General features: G+C 41.0%; 1 protein-coding gene across 7 annotated transcripts in view; it reads right to left on the bottom strand.

Moving 5' to 3' along the window:
• CPNE4 (copine 4) overlaps nt 1-18,124 on the bottom strand; it is a 499,753-nt gene that overhangs the window by 352,421 nt on the left and 129,208 nt on the right. For 5 of the 7 annotated variants that reach the window (XM_027586332.2, XM_027586333.2, XM_027586334.2 and 2 more), the window contains one exon: nt 12,572-12,752. The exons of 1 other annotated variant lie outside the window; for it this stretch is intronic. In XM_027586332.2, the coding sequence (XP_027442133.1) occupies nt 12,572-12,751 (180 nt within the window). In that variant the 5' untranslated portion in view covers nt 12,752. Of the gene's footprint in view, nt 1-12,571; nt 12,753-18,124 lie in introns of those variants that run through there. One more of the 7 variants, XM_027586339.2, reaches the window with a different exon arrangement.

Consider the following 18,124-nt stretch of genomic DNA (forward strand, 5'->3'; position numbering starts at 1 on the left):
CCTTTTATAGGTTCTATATTTGCATCTTTCAAACTTCTAAGACAGTACCCTAAATGGGAATTAAGATGATAAATATGCCTACATTCCCCCTATCTACACCCTTTAGGGTAATCATAGGATCATGAAATAATAAGATGGGGCTCCTTAGTTAATCAATGTTTCCAGATATAGATTTTTTTTAACTGTGCGGCAAACATTCAACACGCTTCCTATGAAAAGGATGGGTTTCTGTCCTTGGCCAGAGACTGCCTACTCATGGAAGGCCACATGCCGATGCTCTAATCAGAAGTTCTAGCCTTCCATGAGAGTGAAGACACCTTCAGATGATTTGAAACCCCAGACTTAAAACACTCCCAGCCCTCCAGGCTTCTCCATGGACACCCTGGACGTTGTGGAACAGGGATAAGCCATCCCCACTGTGCCCTATCTGGGGTCTCAATGCACAGAATCCAGGAATCTAACAAAATGCTTGTTTTAAGATATTAAATTTGGGGCTAACTGTTATGCAAGAGTAGTCACTGGAACAAACTGGCTGAAGTAAATCTTCAATAGGGGCAAGCTTAAATAGGTTCCCCCACCATAAATCCATTTCTCAGAAGTTGTTTTGAAAATGCTAGAATTCACCAAAGGATGGTTAAAAGGGTATTTTATTTCTTGCTTTGACACACAGTTCTAAATCTGTAATCTTTCAACAAGAAGAACTAGTCTTCACATTCAAGAAGAAAATATCTAAGACTAAATTCTCAGATGAGAAGAAGCTCTTGAAAATTCAAGCGTTTGAAAACAGACTAGCTAAGATAGAAAGTTGAACATTTCTGAGCTTGAATCAAGATAAAATATTTAATTAGCCTATAAACTGACCCCGAGAACATCTGGAGTTTCCAGAAGGGAACATTTTTCTTCCCCGAGACTGCCAAATAGTGGGGGCTAGTGTTGGCACAGAAGTAAAGATGGAAAGGAAAGGTTATCAGCATGGCCTCTCTGATTCCCATCTACAGATTAGAGAGTGTGGACAAGTGGAATGAAGTCGCTCTGAGTCTATCCATCTTCTTCAAAATGCAGGGAATGCGGGAGATGAGGAGGCTCAGATAATTCCTGACCGGGGGGCCCAAACCAATTGATCAAAGTGGCTAGTCAGAGATTTGGCAGAAACTTAAAAAGACTTGCTCAACTTTCTCACTGAAAGTTCTCTTATTTTACACAGATGACTGGGACCAAGAATTCTTGTTGGGCTGGGCGGCAGACAAAAACCTTGTCGCTGACATTAAACACACCTTGAAGTAGGTATTACCTGATAATATCTTCCACATACTGAGCACTAAGTGATGTGCTAACCACATTAGTTTTGCACACATTATCTCCTTTAAACATTACAGCATTTAATATTTATTAAGCACTCACTATGACCCAGGTACTATGTTAAGCAACTCTTATGTATCATCTCATTTCATCCTTATAATAAACCCACAGAATAGGGTTTTGTTGTTTATGTCTCTGTGTTACAGATGTTGAAAACACAGGCCCAGGGGAGCTGAGGCATTTGCATGGGGTTATATGGATAACCCAAGTGGTCTGATTCCAGAGTGGGTAGCGTCTGCCACTTCACTGTCCTGCCAACCAATCGTTTCATCCCGACAACAACCATTTAGACACAAGGCAGTAGGAGAGGCTCAGAGATGTTAGGTGACTTTCTAAGGTCACATAGTTAACCTGTGCTGGACCTCAGACATGTTTCCAAACTGACTTCAGATCAAGCCTGGCTGCTATGGCAGCTTCCTAAGTTGTCAGCCACAGGGATTTCAGGTTGATGGGAAGCCTGGTGAGTCACAGCATAAATAATTTAGTTTGATTCTGAGCTAAACCAGCTCTGGGTCTATTTTTCTTCTTATGGTACTCTTTCTCTGACTTTTCAAATGCTTTTTAGCTATAGAACCATATTTTCCTCTTTTAAAAATCTTACACAGAACCCCAGTATACTTAACAGTTAAAGGTGAATTTTATTAGTATAAATATATTTTATAAGTTGAAATTTCTGTCACTTACTATCATGTCAATCAATGAGAACACAGTCTGAGAGTTAGTGGTTTCTGATGTGTTGAAACTTATCTATGTTGTTTCCAGTTATAGATTTTATTTTAAGATTTTATTTATTTATTTGAGAGACAGAGTGAGTGACAGAGAGCATGAGAGGGAAGAGGGTCAGAGGGAGAAGCAGACTCCCACTGAGCAGGGAGCCTGACGTGGGGCTCAATCCCAGGACCCTGGGATCATGACCTGAGCCAAAAGCAGACACTTAACTGACTGAGCCACCCAGGCATCCCCTATTATATATTTTAATTAACACATATTCTAGGAAATGTTCTATATCTTGATTGGGATAGGAATGGTGTATATATTTGTCAAAACTCATCCAACTACACATCCAAAATGGATGTTTTCGGTTGTATTGTATATGCAAATTGCCTCATCAAAGTTGAGAAGCAAAAAATTATATTTATATTTATATCTCAAACAAATGTTTGCAGTACCTCCAAAGTAGCTAGCCTCACCTCCACCCCGAACACTATAAGTTTTCAAAGCAAATGGTGTGGTGCCACAGAAGGGGGAAGTTGAGAATTATTTGTGCCCTAAGGTTCAAATAAAGACACTGAAGAACTTCAATCTCATTCCAGGAATTTCTATGGCCTTTAAAAAAAAACCATTTAATCCCTGGAAGCCAACAAGAAAAACTTGCTACCTCATCTACACTCAGGTTGCTTTTGAAGCAGACAGAGGAGAAAACTAGGTGGAAGGAAGCTGTGTTTTCACATAATTTACTCTGTTTCCCATAGTGTCGCCTCCAGGAGGAGGATAAATCCAGATGGAGCCTGTGGTGGAGAAGACAAAGGGAGACCCAGTCTCCAACACTAATCACAGCTACAGCTCTCCTTGCCCCTCTCCACTTCATTCTCCCCAGAGGAAGAAAAGGGAAGAGGAGAAAAGAAGAGGAACACAATGAAGTTTAAAACCAAAAAGATATAAGGAAGGAAACAGAGGCTAATAGAGCCTGGTTACAAACTAGTCCATGGTCCGCATCCCTGAGTAGCAGGAAATGTCCTTCAAGCATCATCTTGTGACTCCATTCAACACAGTTACAAATGCTGCCTGTACAATTTACATACAAACACATAAAGAAAATCCCTTTAAATCAAACTTCTTTCCTCAGGCACCAATAATCCTTTCTCCCTGTAAAAAGAATAAGCCTAATGGTGTAGGTGAGTTCTAACAAGCTGGGTTCTTATTCTCCTGAATGAGAACAGGATGCTCCTAAAAAATCCAAGGGTCTTTGGAGGTGAACATGGGGAAATGGACCATGGAAATGAAATCCCTCTACTTACTGAATGACAAGCATCTATTTTGTCAGGCATTGTGGTAGATACTAGGGATGCAAAATCAATAAAATGGTCACAACTTTAGTGTCCCAGAATTTACTTTTCCAGTAACCTCCAGATATGTCTCTACTGCTCTGCCTCTAGTCACAGGGCTCTTTTAATTGCATCAGTCCTCAGAAAACTTGAGGACCAAACAGCACATCTTTATTTAGAAAATAGTTCTCGAAAAATGACTAATGTTCCATAATCATAGCACTTATTGAGCACTAACTCTATTGTATAACTATTATAAGCATTCTACAAGCATTGAATCATTTAATCCTCATAATGGTAGGTAGGTACCACGAGGACCCATTTTATAGGTGAGGAAACTGAGGCACAAAAAGGTTTGGGTAATTTGCCCATTGGCACAGCTAACGATGGCTGGGCTAGGACTTCAATCTGGATAGTCTGCCTCAAAAGCCTGAGCTCAGGACCCCTATGCCATGCACCACTGGAAACCTTTAGGAAGTTAGGCTGAAACCATATAAATTGGGGGATGAGGAGGATGTTTCAAGTATTTACCAAAACAAACTTAATTTCTGTTTAAAAAAGATAAATGCAAACAGTTTTAAATGAATTTTTGGATTCTCTGAGGAGAGGAAAACATGTTCATTTTATCTTTTAAAGATTTTATTTATTTATTTATTTATTTATTTATTATTTATTATTTAGAGTGCACATGAGTCGGGGGAGGGGCTCAGGAAGAGGGAGAGTGAGAATCTCAAGCAGACTCCATGCTGAGCAAGGAGCCTAACACAGGGCTCAATCTCCGGACCCTGAGACCATGACCTGAGCCTTAACCAAGAGTCAGGCACTCAACCAACCAAGCCACCCAGGCACCCCAAACATGTTCACTTTAAATGCCTAGTCGTAGTATATGAAGTTACTCTACTTCCACAGAGGCCAGGATGAGAGAGGCACAGAGTCACGGCATGGGCACTGGAGACACAAAGACCTGGGTTCAAATCCTATAGCCACTTCTTCCTCTTCTCATGACCTTGGACATGTACTTTCCTATGTGTCAGTTTCCTTACCTGTAAAATGGGTAAGCACGGCCTCCATCTCCTAACACTGTCATGAGGATTATATGAATATGCATGTAAAGGCATGACACATGGCATACACTTGGAGAATGGCACTCATCATTCTCAGAGGAGGGCAATGAAGGATAGTGGCAGCATAGTTTCTGGAGTCAGACCGTCTGGGTTCAATTTGCTATGACTCCTCAACTTACACTTGGGTGCCCTGTGAGCAAATTACTTAATTCTTCGGTGCCTGTCTATAAATATACATGGGGCTCAAATTGTAAGGTTGTTTTGGTAATTATATATGATGACATATATAAAGTACTTAGGGGATTACCTGATACAGCATATAACTACTCCCAACATTTTAGGGTATTGTCATTAATAAACCACCATTACAGTTAATTAAAAAGAGTAAACGGATTGAAATTACAAAGGAAATATGATTTTCTTAAGGAGATGATTATCAGCAGTGAGTCTAGTTAAACATTAAAATAGGAATCCAGGAACCGTGTTGAAAATATCTCTTTGGAGATGCTGAAGGTGGTTTAAGCTAGAGGCAGAGGGCTATAAATCATAAATGCCTCCTGAAGCTCTTTCATTGAACTGCAACATCATCTTCCAAATACTCATCATGAGACTCAAGTTACCTTATAAAAAGCCATGGCGACCAGTGCTCCATCTGAATGTCCAGAGTGTGGCTCACCGGTTCTTCAAGCTAAGGAGGCAATGAAGCCCATGTCATGGCACTTTCCTCTCTTCAGGAGGCCAGACATTATTCTTCCAGCTGATAAATCATCTCCAAGGCACATAAGAGAATTACTAGTCAACATAAAATTTCAGTTCAAATTGTTTTTTCCTCATTTGCAGCCCCCAATTTCCCATCTTGTACAATTCCGCTCTCAGACACCATGACATTGACAATTTTGAACTGTCATTGATAAGAAAGCCACTTGGCATCTTATGAAATGCAGTTTCCTTCTTTCCCTTTACTCAAGTGCATCACTTACCCACAGTGCACATCAGGCAACTGCAGTCTCTGGTCAAAGGGATGTGACCACGGGTAGCAGGTCACATCAGAGGAAATTTTTTTTTGATTCTACTGTTTCATTTTGTTTTCTATTCAGTGCTTTGAGTAAGATTTCTAATACCACCTTTTTAAAGGAAAGAAATTATTCTTATTAAGGATGTGTTAAGGGGGAGGTAGAAAGCAGCATCAAAGTTTTCCCAAATGGGAGTTTGATGCAAAACCACAGTGAAAACTTTGTGAACAACTGAAGAAAACTGTTGTTTTTTATCATCTGTCATGCCAGGTGTTAGCCACCGAAACGCTGCAAGTCAGCAAAGTGTGAACAGAAAATCTTTTGAAAAAGGAGGCTGTTTGTGATATCCAGAGGGAATACTATAATTGACTTAATTTTTCATTTCTCAGCTCTTGTCTGTGTCCACAATTGAGAGGTTAACTGTGTTTCAGAGACCCAGCCGGGGCAGGTGCAGGAGTATAGTCTAAACTCAAATACCCACATGGGCCATGCTAGTAGGGTAAGTGAATAGGGCAGGCCAGCCAGCAGGAAGCACGAGGACAAACCCATATTCTGGAAATGGGCAGCTGCTACCCACGTCCAGCTCACTGCTACACGAGGACTATAGGTTCCACGTTGCAGTTTTCTGGTTACTTACAGAAACCAGAAATCTGGAGTGTTTAAGAAAAAATATCCCGATCTTTAGGTGTTGGTCAAACAATACAAACTTGCTTGAACACCATGAAGGGCAAACAAAATATGTGTAGGACTAGACAGAGGCCTCCAGCTTCAAGCTTGCAACCTCTGGTAAGGTAAAGAAAATATAGATTGATTCACCAGATTCCAGCTTTACTACTTATAGCTGTGTGACCTGGGGTGATTCATTAATTCTGCTCAGCCTCAGTTTCCTTACCTGGTTAGTAGAGTCTCCCTTGCAGGGTAGTTGTGAGGATTAGAAAGAATATATATGAAATGATGGATGTTCCTAGCTGGTATCAACATATATAGATGGCTACTTTATTTTGTCATCACACAAATGTTCATATTTGACCCATTTTATAAAATTCTAGCACTCTGGAGCAACAGAAAATTGATTATCTCTGTTACAGGTTACAGATAAAAACTACTGTTTTGGCTTCAGCTGCGTGCTCATACACAAAAGGGTGATGGCTCACTCCTGTCCCAAACGTGAAAGAGACTTGTTCCACAGAACTCGTCCAGTGAGCCCTCTAGCCAAAAGCGAATTGCTGAAAAAGTTCACATCCTATTTATTGGGAGTGGACAAGCTCACCACCACGGACTCATATTTCCCCTTGTATGCAATTAGTCAGATGTCAATCATATGGCAAACCACGACCCTATACCTGGGTGGGCTGGGAGTGGGGGAGAGAGGATGGAAAATAAGGAGCGATGAAAGAGCAATTTATTTTTACCCCCACTGCACATTATGGTAGCCTATGCACCCTTGAGATGGTCTGCTATAATATAAGCCCTGATGGTGTTTTGTTTTGTTTTTGTTTGTGGTAAGCAGGTACGGATTTAAGCTTCCATTGTTGAGGCTTTCAAAACCTTTTTTTTTTTTTAAGATTTTATTTTATTTATTTGACAGAGAGAGAGAGCACAAGCAGGGGGAGCTGAGCAGGAGTCAGACACGGGGCTCCATCCTGGGACCCTGGGATCATGACCTGAGTGGAAGGCAGCCGCTTAACCAACTGAGCCACCCAGAGCCTCTTGTTGAGGCTTTCAAAGAGGCATCCACTTCAAAGAGGGACTATCACAAATAAACACATAGCCAGCCACAGGACTTCATAAAGAGCCAGGCCACCTCCCCGTACTGATGCTTCTTTTGTTTCAGGAATCCTGATTGATTTTGAAAACTGACCATTTGGGCCCCTTGTTTTTCCCTTCCTGCACTTAAATTCCCGTTCCTACATTTAAATTCATCAATAATGAGTGAGCCTGCCAAACCCTAGGTCCCCACCCTCAACTCTCAATAAAAACAGAACCCTTGGCCTGTGTGCACCTTCCCTTTCTTCATTCTACCCAAGATCTCGCTGTGTGGCCCCAGGTATGCTATCTAATTTCCAGGTCCTGTAAGTAATAAACTTTTATTTTTTCAAAGTTTCCCTGATGGTTATTGTTGAAAGACATCTTGCAATCATAATAAGAACCACAGTGTGGGTCCACCCACAACATTGGTTTTAGATAGGCTGAAATGCCATAAAACATCTACCCACCACAGGTTCAGGGGAAAGGAAGAGTTAATTTAAGTCCCTACCTTGTTTTGAGCCTTCTTCCTAAAGGACTTATGACCATTTGAACCTAAGACCCGAGTTCTTCCAGGAGACTCTGAGGTCTTTGAGGTACAAACCATGTTCTTTCATGATACCCAATAGATGCTGGAGTTAATTTCAATGTCTGTAACATCTTTTCATGAAACTATTATAAGAAGCAAATGAAATAATATAGTAGATGGCCTTTGTGAATATAAATATATGGATATATATTATAAGTAATAATTAACCTCACATCGGAGTACACTGATAACACTTTGATAGGACCCACACTATTATTACTATCAATTACTGTTATTACCAACAATCTACCAAAGCACACGATTCATATAGGAGATGCTTTTCATATGGAATTGATCCAAAGGTAATTAGTTTTCAGAATTACTTAGAGCTTCCTATTGAGGAACTCAATAACTGTGTATTAAAATTAAATGTAAAAATGGAATTAAAAGGTGACTGGAGCAACATCCTTATAGTGTAGGAATAATTTGTCTTTTTCCCATGAAGACAAGTACATGCCATTTGTAGGATTTCTGCAAAGGGCCATGGCATTGTGGGCTTAGCTCTGCTTCATGGAGGAACACCCATGTGCCCAGGGGATGAACATACTCTCCAGGAAACTAAATAAAAGTCTTTAGTTCACAAGGGCCCTTGTCTTTGAATCCCTGAGAAGTGTTAATTTTTCCCACTTGGCTATGATGTTTTACTTCCAAAGTTAGTGAACACATCAGTACTCACCAGAAGGCAGGAGGAAATTATTTCCACTGTTCACTGGAAAATGAAATGTGGTCTATATACCATTACACTATACTGCACCATATACAACTGCCATCATGCAGGGGAAGATTTTTTTAAATGGGTATGATTCCAAATTAAGGAAATTAAATGTTAAGTCTAAAACTCTCAGTTTCGAATGCATTTCCAACCTACAAGTATTCTTTTTTTTTTAAGATTTCATTTATTCATTTGACAGCGAGAGAGGGAACACAAGCCCTGATGGTTGTTTTTGTTTTGGAGGAGGGGAGAAGCAGACTCCCCCGCTGAGCAGGGAGCCCGATGCGGGGCTCGATCCCAGGACCCTGGATCATGACCTGAACCGAAGGCAGATGCTTAACGACTGAGCCACCCAGGTGCCCCCCAATCTACAAGTATTCTTTTCCTTCCTTTGTGACAGTTTAAAATCATGGCCACTAAAGAAATACTGAAAGTTTCACCTCCATATTCCGGGAGAAAACAAAAGTATCTCTCCCTCTTCTCACTCCTCAGTTATTCATCCAAACTCTGCTGGTTTGCAAAGAGCAACAATTTCTTGTGTATTTCAGACCAACTGATTTCCAGTATTTCAAAGACATAGGTTTATCCTCATTGACCCTTAATACTATTAACAGCACAGAAGGTCAGACTGTAGGTCTTTTTGAGTCTAAAAATCAGGTTTACAGCTTCATGATCACTTTAGAGGCCAGATTCTGGAACCACGCTGGCTATTTACATTTACCCTTCAATTAATTGAAATTGAATATTTTAAAATTTCAGTTCCTTAGTTAGACTATCTACCTTTCAGGTGCTCGGTAGCCACATGTGCCTAGGGACTACCTCACTAGACAGCACAGATGGAGAACATTTCTATCATCACAGGGTGTTCCATTGGACAGTGCTGATCTAGAGAGAGTCTGTTCTGCCAAACTTCAAAATTCCCTCTGAAAGATAAGCTCACCCTGCTTTTCTCTCTCACCCCCACACAGCCCCCACCAACAATCTCTTTGTCATGCAAATTAGCTTAGCCTCTTTTTTTTTTCCCCTTCACTTAGGCAATTAACCAGATTTCCCCATAAAAAAGACATGGGCAGAGCCAACATGAATTCTCTTCTGCAAGGCTTTCTCTCAACTCTGTAACTGTGTACATGGAAATCTCTCTGTAAATCCAGACATGTTGTGAGGGGTAGACACAGGAAAATGCACGCATCAATAAATGTTATCCCAGTGCACTGTCCATGTTTGCTAGCCTTCACTGAACATAGATAGTAGTAGCCACATGGTTTAAATAGACTGTCAGATGTTTTTAACTTGTCACACAGTACGCTTCTAACTCCTAGCATAATACCACTTGCTGAATTTGTACTGAAAAGTAGGTGTTAGCAGTAAACAAATATGCATTACTTGCTGAGAGGGAGAATGATTATTCAAGTTACTGTGAGTTGTCAAAGGTTTATGTGCTGGTCATTTACCTCTTTGTTCTCAAGTACGTTCTATACCCTTTCCATGCAAACCTTGTAAACGGGCTTCCATCAAGATTTGATCAATGGAATGCACTAATGGGATACATGAGAGCGACAGGCAGGCAGATGCTGGGGTATCCTCCTCTCCCTTTCAGGCAGCATTTCCAGCACCATCTGCATCTCCTCTATTTTTTGCTCCTACCAGATTGGTGCCCCCTTCCATGGATCTAGCTTGTGCTAGATGGCTGTTTGGTTATGGTACTACCATCTCCTTCTTTGGCCCCTCTTGACCAGTGGTCTGCTGATATATGTGTAACGGTTGGCTCTGGGTGGGAGGTGAGCCCTGATTTAAAATGTTTGCCAATGTCTGTGGTGTGAATACCCACACCAAAATTGCTTGCAAAGTTTCGGAATACCGAGAGTCAGCTTTCACAAACCTATGCAAGCCGGCCTCAGCACTCTACTACCACACCCTAAGCAAAGTAACAGGCTCCTGCCATTAATGCCTGGGTTCCCACACTGCCCCTATTTAGTTCTCAGCATTTCCAACTCCTTTATTACTAATTCCCTGAATTAAATCCTTTATTAGTTACCTGGTATGGGCTCTGTTTTTCTAACTGTATCCTGAATGTATATTGTTAAAAGAGTGTAAAGTATATTACAGAAGTGTTTCTCAAAGTGCCAGGTTATAAATCAGCCTGTTGCTACATATGCTGAAAATTTAACTGACATTACTGTTTTTAAAGAGTAAGACTTTTTAAATGAAGGAAGCAGTGAATCAATTTACACTGGGACACAAGTTTCTTATCTGCGCACCGGTAACAAAGAGTTTGTGAGCTGGTAGCTGTGTGCAAACCATACTTTGAGCAACACTTAATAGAGCACTCTAGAAAAGCAACATGGCAATCTGTACGAAAAGCCCCCAAAGTCTCCTATCCTTTGTACCTGTTCTTCTACTTTGACAATGTCTCCTAGGAACTCATTCAGATAGTAGGGAAAAGCCTTATGCACAAAGATGTTCATTGAAATAGGGTATTTTTGGAAAGAACTTCAAAGTGAAAAAAAAGGAAAATTATTAAATAAATTCATGTGTTGGGATATTATGCATTTTAAAATTATAATTGTGAATATTACATCAATACACAAAAACATACTATTATTAGTGATAAAATGAGGAAAGAAAATTTTATATGTACGCTAAGAATCATATAAGAATATGAACGCCAGAGGAAAAGACATATATACAATAGTTGACTTAGGTAGAGGGGGCATTAGGAGATGAATTCTTTCTAATTTCTTTCCTCTAATTTTCAAGGAGTGATTTTTTCCTAATGCAGGCTGCCATTTCATTCTGTTAAATAAAAAATAAAAAACAATAAAACCCACCAACAAAGTCAATGAGACTATTTAGAAGGAAAAAGAAGATATTACACATTAAGATACCTGTGAATGCTGTTTTATGTTTACAGTATAAGCCCTGGATAAGTCTGAGGTTAAAGACCCCCAAATTGCTCATCTGTCCTGCATTCCCCCATGCAAGTCGCCTCCACCTGAATTTCATCGGCTCACCCACCAAACATGCTGCCTCTCGGGCCTTTGGAGCCTTCTTTCTTCCGTGGAATGGAAGATTTTACTCCCTAGAAGAGCGTCTTTCAGCTATTTGCAAACAGGTGGGAGAAGTATTGAAGACTTTGAGGAGCTTGCTGTAAGAGACCCAAAGCAAGTATCTGTCTACTATTGCTCTGCTCAGCATGGCTTCAAATCCCTTCTCCAAATTCCAGGGAGAGTACCTGGTGCCCTTTGAGATGATAATTACTTCTCCCTCTGCCTCACCCCCTGCTCCTCCCTATCCCATCATTCACCTCAGAACAGAGCTTTAAAGCATTGCTTACTCAGACCAGGTATCTAAAAGCAAACAAAAACAAAAAATGAAACAAAACAAAACATACAAAAACCGTCCTCATCCAACCTGTTTTGACTTTTAAATCAATGAACAAAAGCCAACTGCAAAATTCAAGCTGCAATATTGCCACACAAACCAAGACCACACACACTGGTGCCCACCCTAAGTATAAAATAGCAATACAGAGTTCAGGCTCTGGAGCCCAACAGCGTGGGTGTAAATGTTAGATTTTCCATTCACAAGCTGAATGATCTTGGCCAAATCCTTAACCTTTCTGTGTTTCCTCGTCTGTCTCTGCTCCTCAGAGGATGGTTGTGAGGACAAACTTAGTTATTTTACATAAAGTACTTAGAACGGTGCCTGACCCTTGATGAGCCCTCAGTAGAATATAGCTAATATTAAGTTCTCCCTCCCCAAAATAAATGTTGTGTGATGTGGCCTCTGAAAGGCAATCCTCCCTGCTCTTCCCCAGGGTCCCTAAATCCACAGTGAGCACACAGATTAAGGGTAAACGTCAAAATATCCAGGGCATTAAAACCGCCGCATCAGAACATCACTATACAAGCAGAAATGTGATCATATTCATTTCAAGAATTTTCCATCTCATCAAAAGAAACCACCGGAAGACAGGAAATACAAACACATTTTTGAACAGATCCCCCAGCCATGCTTCTGTCCACTTCCTTGGACACGCCTACCTCAAACCACTGCCCGTGGGACTGCATCTTGAGGACGACACAGGGGTCTGGTTTGGAAAGAGCATCTCTGTCAGAAATGCCTTTGCATGCCACACGCAGCTCAACTTTGGTCAGGCAAGGGCTGTTAAAGATTCCCAACGTATTGGCAGCTGACTCATAAATGTTGCTCATCTTCTTCATTCTGTTTTAGGCAAGAAAGAGAGGGAAAAAGGACACACCAATCACCATGCTATTTGTCAAAGGAGAAAGCCTTCCAATCACCTTTCAGGATATTGTTTAACAAACAATTTCAAACCCTGAATGTATTTATTATTTCACTTTCCACCCCAGTGGCCCAGTGCCAGCAAAATGAACAAACAAAACCAAAGAAACAACAAGAAATCCCAACAGGTGCTGGTGCGCTTGGTTAAGGTTATTTTTCTATACGATTTGCATAGTAAAATTTCTAGTTTGTGAAATAAAATTAATGAAAACGTGCAAACTGTAATCCAGCTCTATATTAAGTGCATTGGCTTGTGGGAAATCTTATAGATTTGTTGGCTAATCGATTTATTCACATTCCATGTTTCTAAGACTCCCTAAAAATCCAGTTCTCCTCTTCCTTTTGTGTGATGGCACAGAGAAGAATGTTGTTCTACCCGAAGACACTGTCCCAACTTCCCTTTCCTAACCCTGGCCTACCTTCTCGAGATGCCAACAGCCAGCCAGCTCCAGGAAAGAGGCCCAGAATCTGATTTTCTGCCCCAAGTGTGGAAGTCCATCCTCAGCTTTCCTCCCTCTTATCTGCCACATCAGAATTCAGAATCAAAAGGGGGGAAAGAGGGGCACCTGGGTGGCTCAGTGGGTTAAGCGTCTGCCTTCGGCTCAGGTCATGATCCCAGGGTCCTGGGATGGAGCCCCGTGTCAGGCTCCCTGCTCAGCGAGAAACCTGCTTCTCCCTCTCCCACTCCCCATGTTTGTGTTCCCTCTCTCGCTGTGTCTCTCTCTGTCAAATAAATAAATAAAATCTTCAAAAAAAGAGGGGGGGGCGAAGGAAAGGGGAGACTGTGTGAGAGGAAAGACAGCTTCTGATTCTGAACTCAACGGAAACAGTGGTCACGGTAAGCACTCAGGCCCCTTTCCCATCTCCTCGTGACCACATTTTGTATCATGCAGGCCTGGGCTATGGGCATCCCCCCAAGGCCACCAACAATCTTCTCCTTCTCTGAGGAGGACTGGACCTGTTAGGACATCGAAAGATTCTCTCAGGAATGAAATTCAATATCCTCCTCATGGAATTCTGTTTCCTTGTAGATTCCCTAGGAAAAGGACAATGGCTTCCTCCACTTCACACAGCATCAGGGCTGTAGAATGGAATTTCTTCGTCTATAAAGTGAGAGTAATCCCTCTCTTCCTTCTCTACTCAACAAACATTCAGTGGGTTTCCCCTTGGTACTCAGCACCACACTACGTTCAAGTACACAGTGCCACCTCTTTCACAAGGTGATGGGTGTGCCTCAGCATTACACACCCACACCCCAACTGGTCTGTCCAAACTTAGCTGCTAGGCTAGCTCCATGCCAAAGCCAAGCTTTTTCCGATTTGACAATGCCCCTCACTCATGGCAGATGTCATCCAACCTTCTCTCCCAATGCTCTTTCACAAAGCTCTCCACTCTTGCTCTCCATTCTTCTTCCACTTTCCTTCCTTCCTTCCTTCCTTCCTTCCTTCCTTCCTTCCCTTCTTCTCTATTTTCTCTCTCTTCTCCTCCTTCCCTCCCCCCTCCCTCTCTCTTTCTTTCCCATTCCAACTCTCCAATGCCTTATTTATCTAATTACTGTGAATATAGGTTTCTCTCTCTCTCTCTCTCTCTCTCTCTCTCTCTCTCTCTATATATATATATATATATATATATATATATATACTGAAGGGAAATTGCAATTGCACTGACTGCCACAAAGTTATGTCCTCAAACAGGAATGGACAAGCTATGTCCTCTGTGTCAAATCTGGCTCACCACCCATTTGTGTAAATAGAGTTTTATTGGAACACAGGCAAACTCATTCATTTATGTATTGTGTGTGGTTGCTTTCACTGCAACTGCAGAACTGAGTAGTTGCAACAGAGACTGCATGGCCTGCAAAGCCTAAAATATTTACCATCTGGCCTTCTTTAGAAAATGTTTTCCAAGCTCTGCTCTGAAATATCAGGTAACGGGGATTCGCAGTCGGGGAAGAGTTGCGATTCTATTTTAGTATCTGTTATGGAGTCAGTTTGAGGATGAGACTTGTTCTATGTTCAACCATACAGAACATTAACAGGAATTCGAGGACATTCTTTTTTACATATGAGAAAATTCAAGCTCAGAAAGAACTGGTACTTTACCCATACCACACAATTATTGTCATCACAGAGCTGGGGCCAGAATGCCAGTTTTCCAGCCCCTAGCCTAATGCTATTTTTATCACATGTAATACCTTTAGCCGGAGAATTGTTTGTATCTACCAAGGAACAGTGGATACAATATCCCTGACTTATTTCAGCCTCCATACAGAATCATACTTTCCTTATATTTTTGAGAAAATTTTATTCATATATAGAAAATATGCATTCATATATAGAAAATACGCAAATCATAAATGCAGAGCATAAATGCTCTGTCTTTATAGGTTGTAAGCAGACCAATTATTAGAGCACCATAGAAGGCAGAGTATATATGAAATGCAATTTATAAGAACAGTGAACAGAGAGAAGGAATAGACTAGTGGAACAAAGCTTTGTGTTCAGGCAGTGTTGGAAATGTGAGCACTTTATCAATTTTTTGATAAAAATAGCTTATTCTTCAATCAATGTCTTCCTGAATTCCACTTTTCCCAATGCATAAAATGACTCCTTGGAATCCACATTTCTCTTGTGCATTTCTGAGTGGTCTCTCGTATCTCTAGAGGCATTATCTTTTCTAACTGTCCCATCCTTATAGACTCATGCCTACATCCATCTCCTTTCTTTTTTTTTTCTTAAAGAATCTATTTTTTGGAGCAATTTTGTATTCACAGCAAAATTGAGAGGAAGATACAGGGATTTCCCATATGCCCCCTTTTCCCACACCTGCATATCCTCCGCATCATCTAAGTGCCCCACCAGAGTATATCTCTTATAATTGATGAACCTACACTGTTCATCCAAAGCCCATAGTTTACATTAGGGTTCACCCTTGGTGTACATTCTATGGGTTTAGACAAATATATAATGGCATGTATCTAACATTATAGTATTATACAGAGTAGTTTCATTGCCCTAAAAATCCTCTTTGCTCTGCCTATTCATCCCTCCTTCCCCATAACCCAGGGCAACCACTGATCTTTTTGCCGTCCCCACAGTTTTGCCTTTTCCCAGAATCTCATATAGTTGGAATCATAAAGTATATAGCCTTTTCAGATTGCCTCCTTTCATTTATCCACTTTCTTGATGCACTGACTCTTTCTATAGAACACGAGCTTATTCTTCAGAATGAGACATTTCTCTAAGGTCTAGTCTTAATTATGAGGTATAATGGAAGAAAGATTCCATTAAGGAGACAGAGTTCCTTCCCGTTTCAAATTCTGGCTTCTCTACTCACTAAGCATGTGACCATGAGCAGGGTACTTAACTTCTCTCATAGTTACACCTATCCTGAAGAGTTGCTATGATAAGCAGATGAAATAATATATGTAAAGTGATTAGCATAATGCCAGGTATATAGCAAGTGCTCCAAAAGTGGAGCTATTATTATTGTAATCTGATGGCTCTCAATATTAAAAAATTCATTTCCCCACTGCCAACTGGAACTCTTTTAGAATTCCCACTATTACTTTAAGATCAAAGTTCTACTAGACCCCTTAAATACATTCTGTCTTTGCAGCCCACACCTGCAATAAATAAATGAACTGGGACACATGTTCAGAGTTGTTTTTTTTTAACCAATGAGGTACATAATCCAGAAATTTTATGGATCATTCCTTTAGGCAATGGAAAACACTTGGAGGATTTAAAGCTGGGAAAATGGATATGATGAAATAAGCACTTGATAAAGATCAATCTGGTACCAATATGATGGTTGGACTGAAGGAGAGAAAAAAGTCTGTGATTGTCTAAAGGCTGCTATGCTGGTCATTATCCCTTCCTCACTGATTCTTCTCCCTTCTTCTCCTGCTTAGGGACCTAAGAAGCTGACTTTTTTACTGACTGCCAGCTCTTTGTTGGCTACTTTCCTGCTGTTATGGTCTGAAGGTTTGTGTCCCACCCCAAATTCATACACTGAAATCCTAACCTCCAAAGGTGGTAGTGTTAGTAGTTGGGAACATTGGGGTGATTAGGTCATGAGGGTGGAACCCTTATGAATGAGATTAGTGCTCTTATAAAAAAGATCCCATAGAGGTCCCTAGGACTTTCCACCATATGAGAATACAATGAGAAGTCTGCGACCCAGAAGAGGGCCCTCACCTGACCATGCTGATCTTGAAGGCCACCCTGATATTGAACTTCCAGACTCCAGAACTGTGAGAAATAAAGTTCTGTTGTTTATAATCCACTAAGTCTATGGTGATTTGTTATAGCAGCTCAGACAGATGAAGACAACCGTTGGGTTGAAGGGATGCAGACCCAGGGAAGGGAGGAGAGAGAAAAGAATATATTTCTTCCTAACTCCTACCCTGCTCCTTAGCAGTGGCAAGTCCCTACATGACCCTGGTCCTGTCAGGTAACTGTCTCCAAGGTTCTAACTATCACTGTGCTTTGGTAAAACTATTTCTTCCTTTGGCTCCATCACATTTATGGATAGTATTAGTTTCCTACCAGTCTTAAGTTGGGCATCATAGAGGCAGAGCCTGAAACAGGGATTCAGATGCATTTGATTAACTGAGTAGAGGATAGAAAGAAAGTGAAGGAAACAAGAAGGTAATCCCCAGAGGCCCAGCTTTAGCATGGTTCCAAGGGGGGCTCTCTAGCATGGATTGTACCATGGGTTTGTCCACCTTAAGGAAAGAGGTCTGGCCTCTTATAACCCCATGTCAGTCAGTCATGCTAGGGTTTTGTTTTGTTTTTTTTAAAGATTTTATTTATTTGACAGAGAGAGATAGCGAGAGCAGGAACACAAGCAGGGGGAGTGGGAGAGGGAGAAGCAGGCTTCCTGCGGAGCAGGGAGCCCGATGTGGGACTCGATCCCAGGACCCTGGGATCATGACCTGAGCCGAAGGCAGACGCTTAACGACGGAGCCACCCAGGGTAGAGAAAACATAACCTCTTAGTTTGGGTTCCTACCCCCACTAGCTGAGGGCAGTCAATTCTCCAGAAAAGGGACAGCTATGAGCCATTACCAGCCAACACTCACCACCACTGGGGGATGGATCCACTAAGTTGATAAAGGGATCTGGGCAGAGTTTCAACAGGGTCTATTTCACCACAGTAGTTAATCTCTGTTGTGCATATATATATATATATATATATATATACATATATACATATATATATATATATATATATATATATACTCCTTTAGGTCAGACACTCATATTTCATTGCATCCCCAGTAATGTT

This window comes from Zalophus californianus, chromosome 1 (genome assembly GCF_009762305.2).
Source record: "Zalophus californianus isolate mZalCal1 chromosome 1, mZalCal1.pri.v2, whole genome shotgun sequence".
NCBI classification, from domain to species: Eukaryota; Metazoa; Chordata; class Mammalia; order Carnivora; family Otariidae; genus Zalophus; species Zalophus californianus.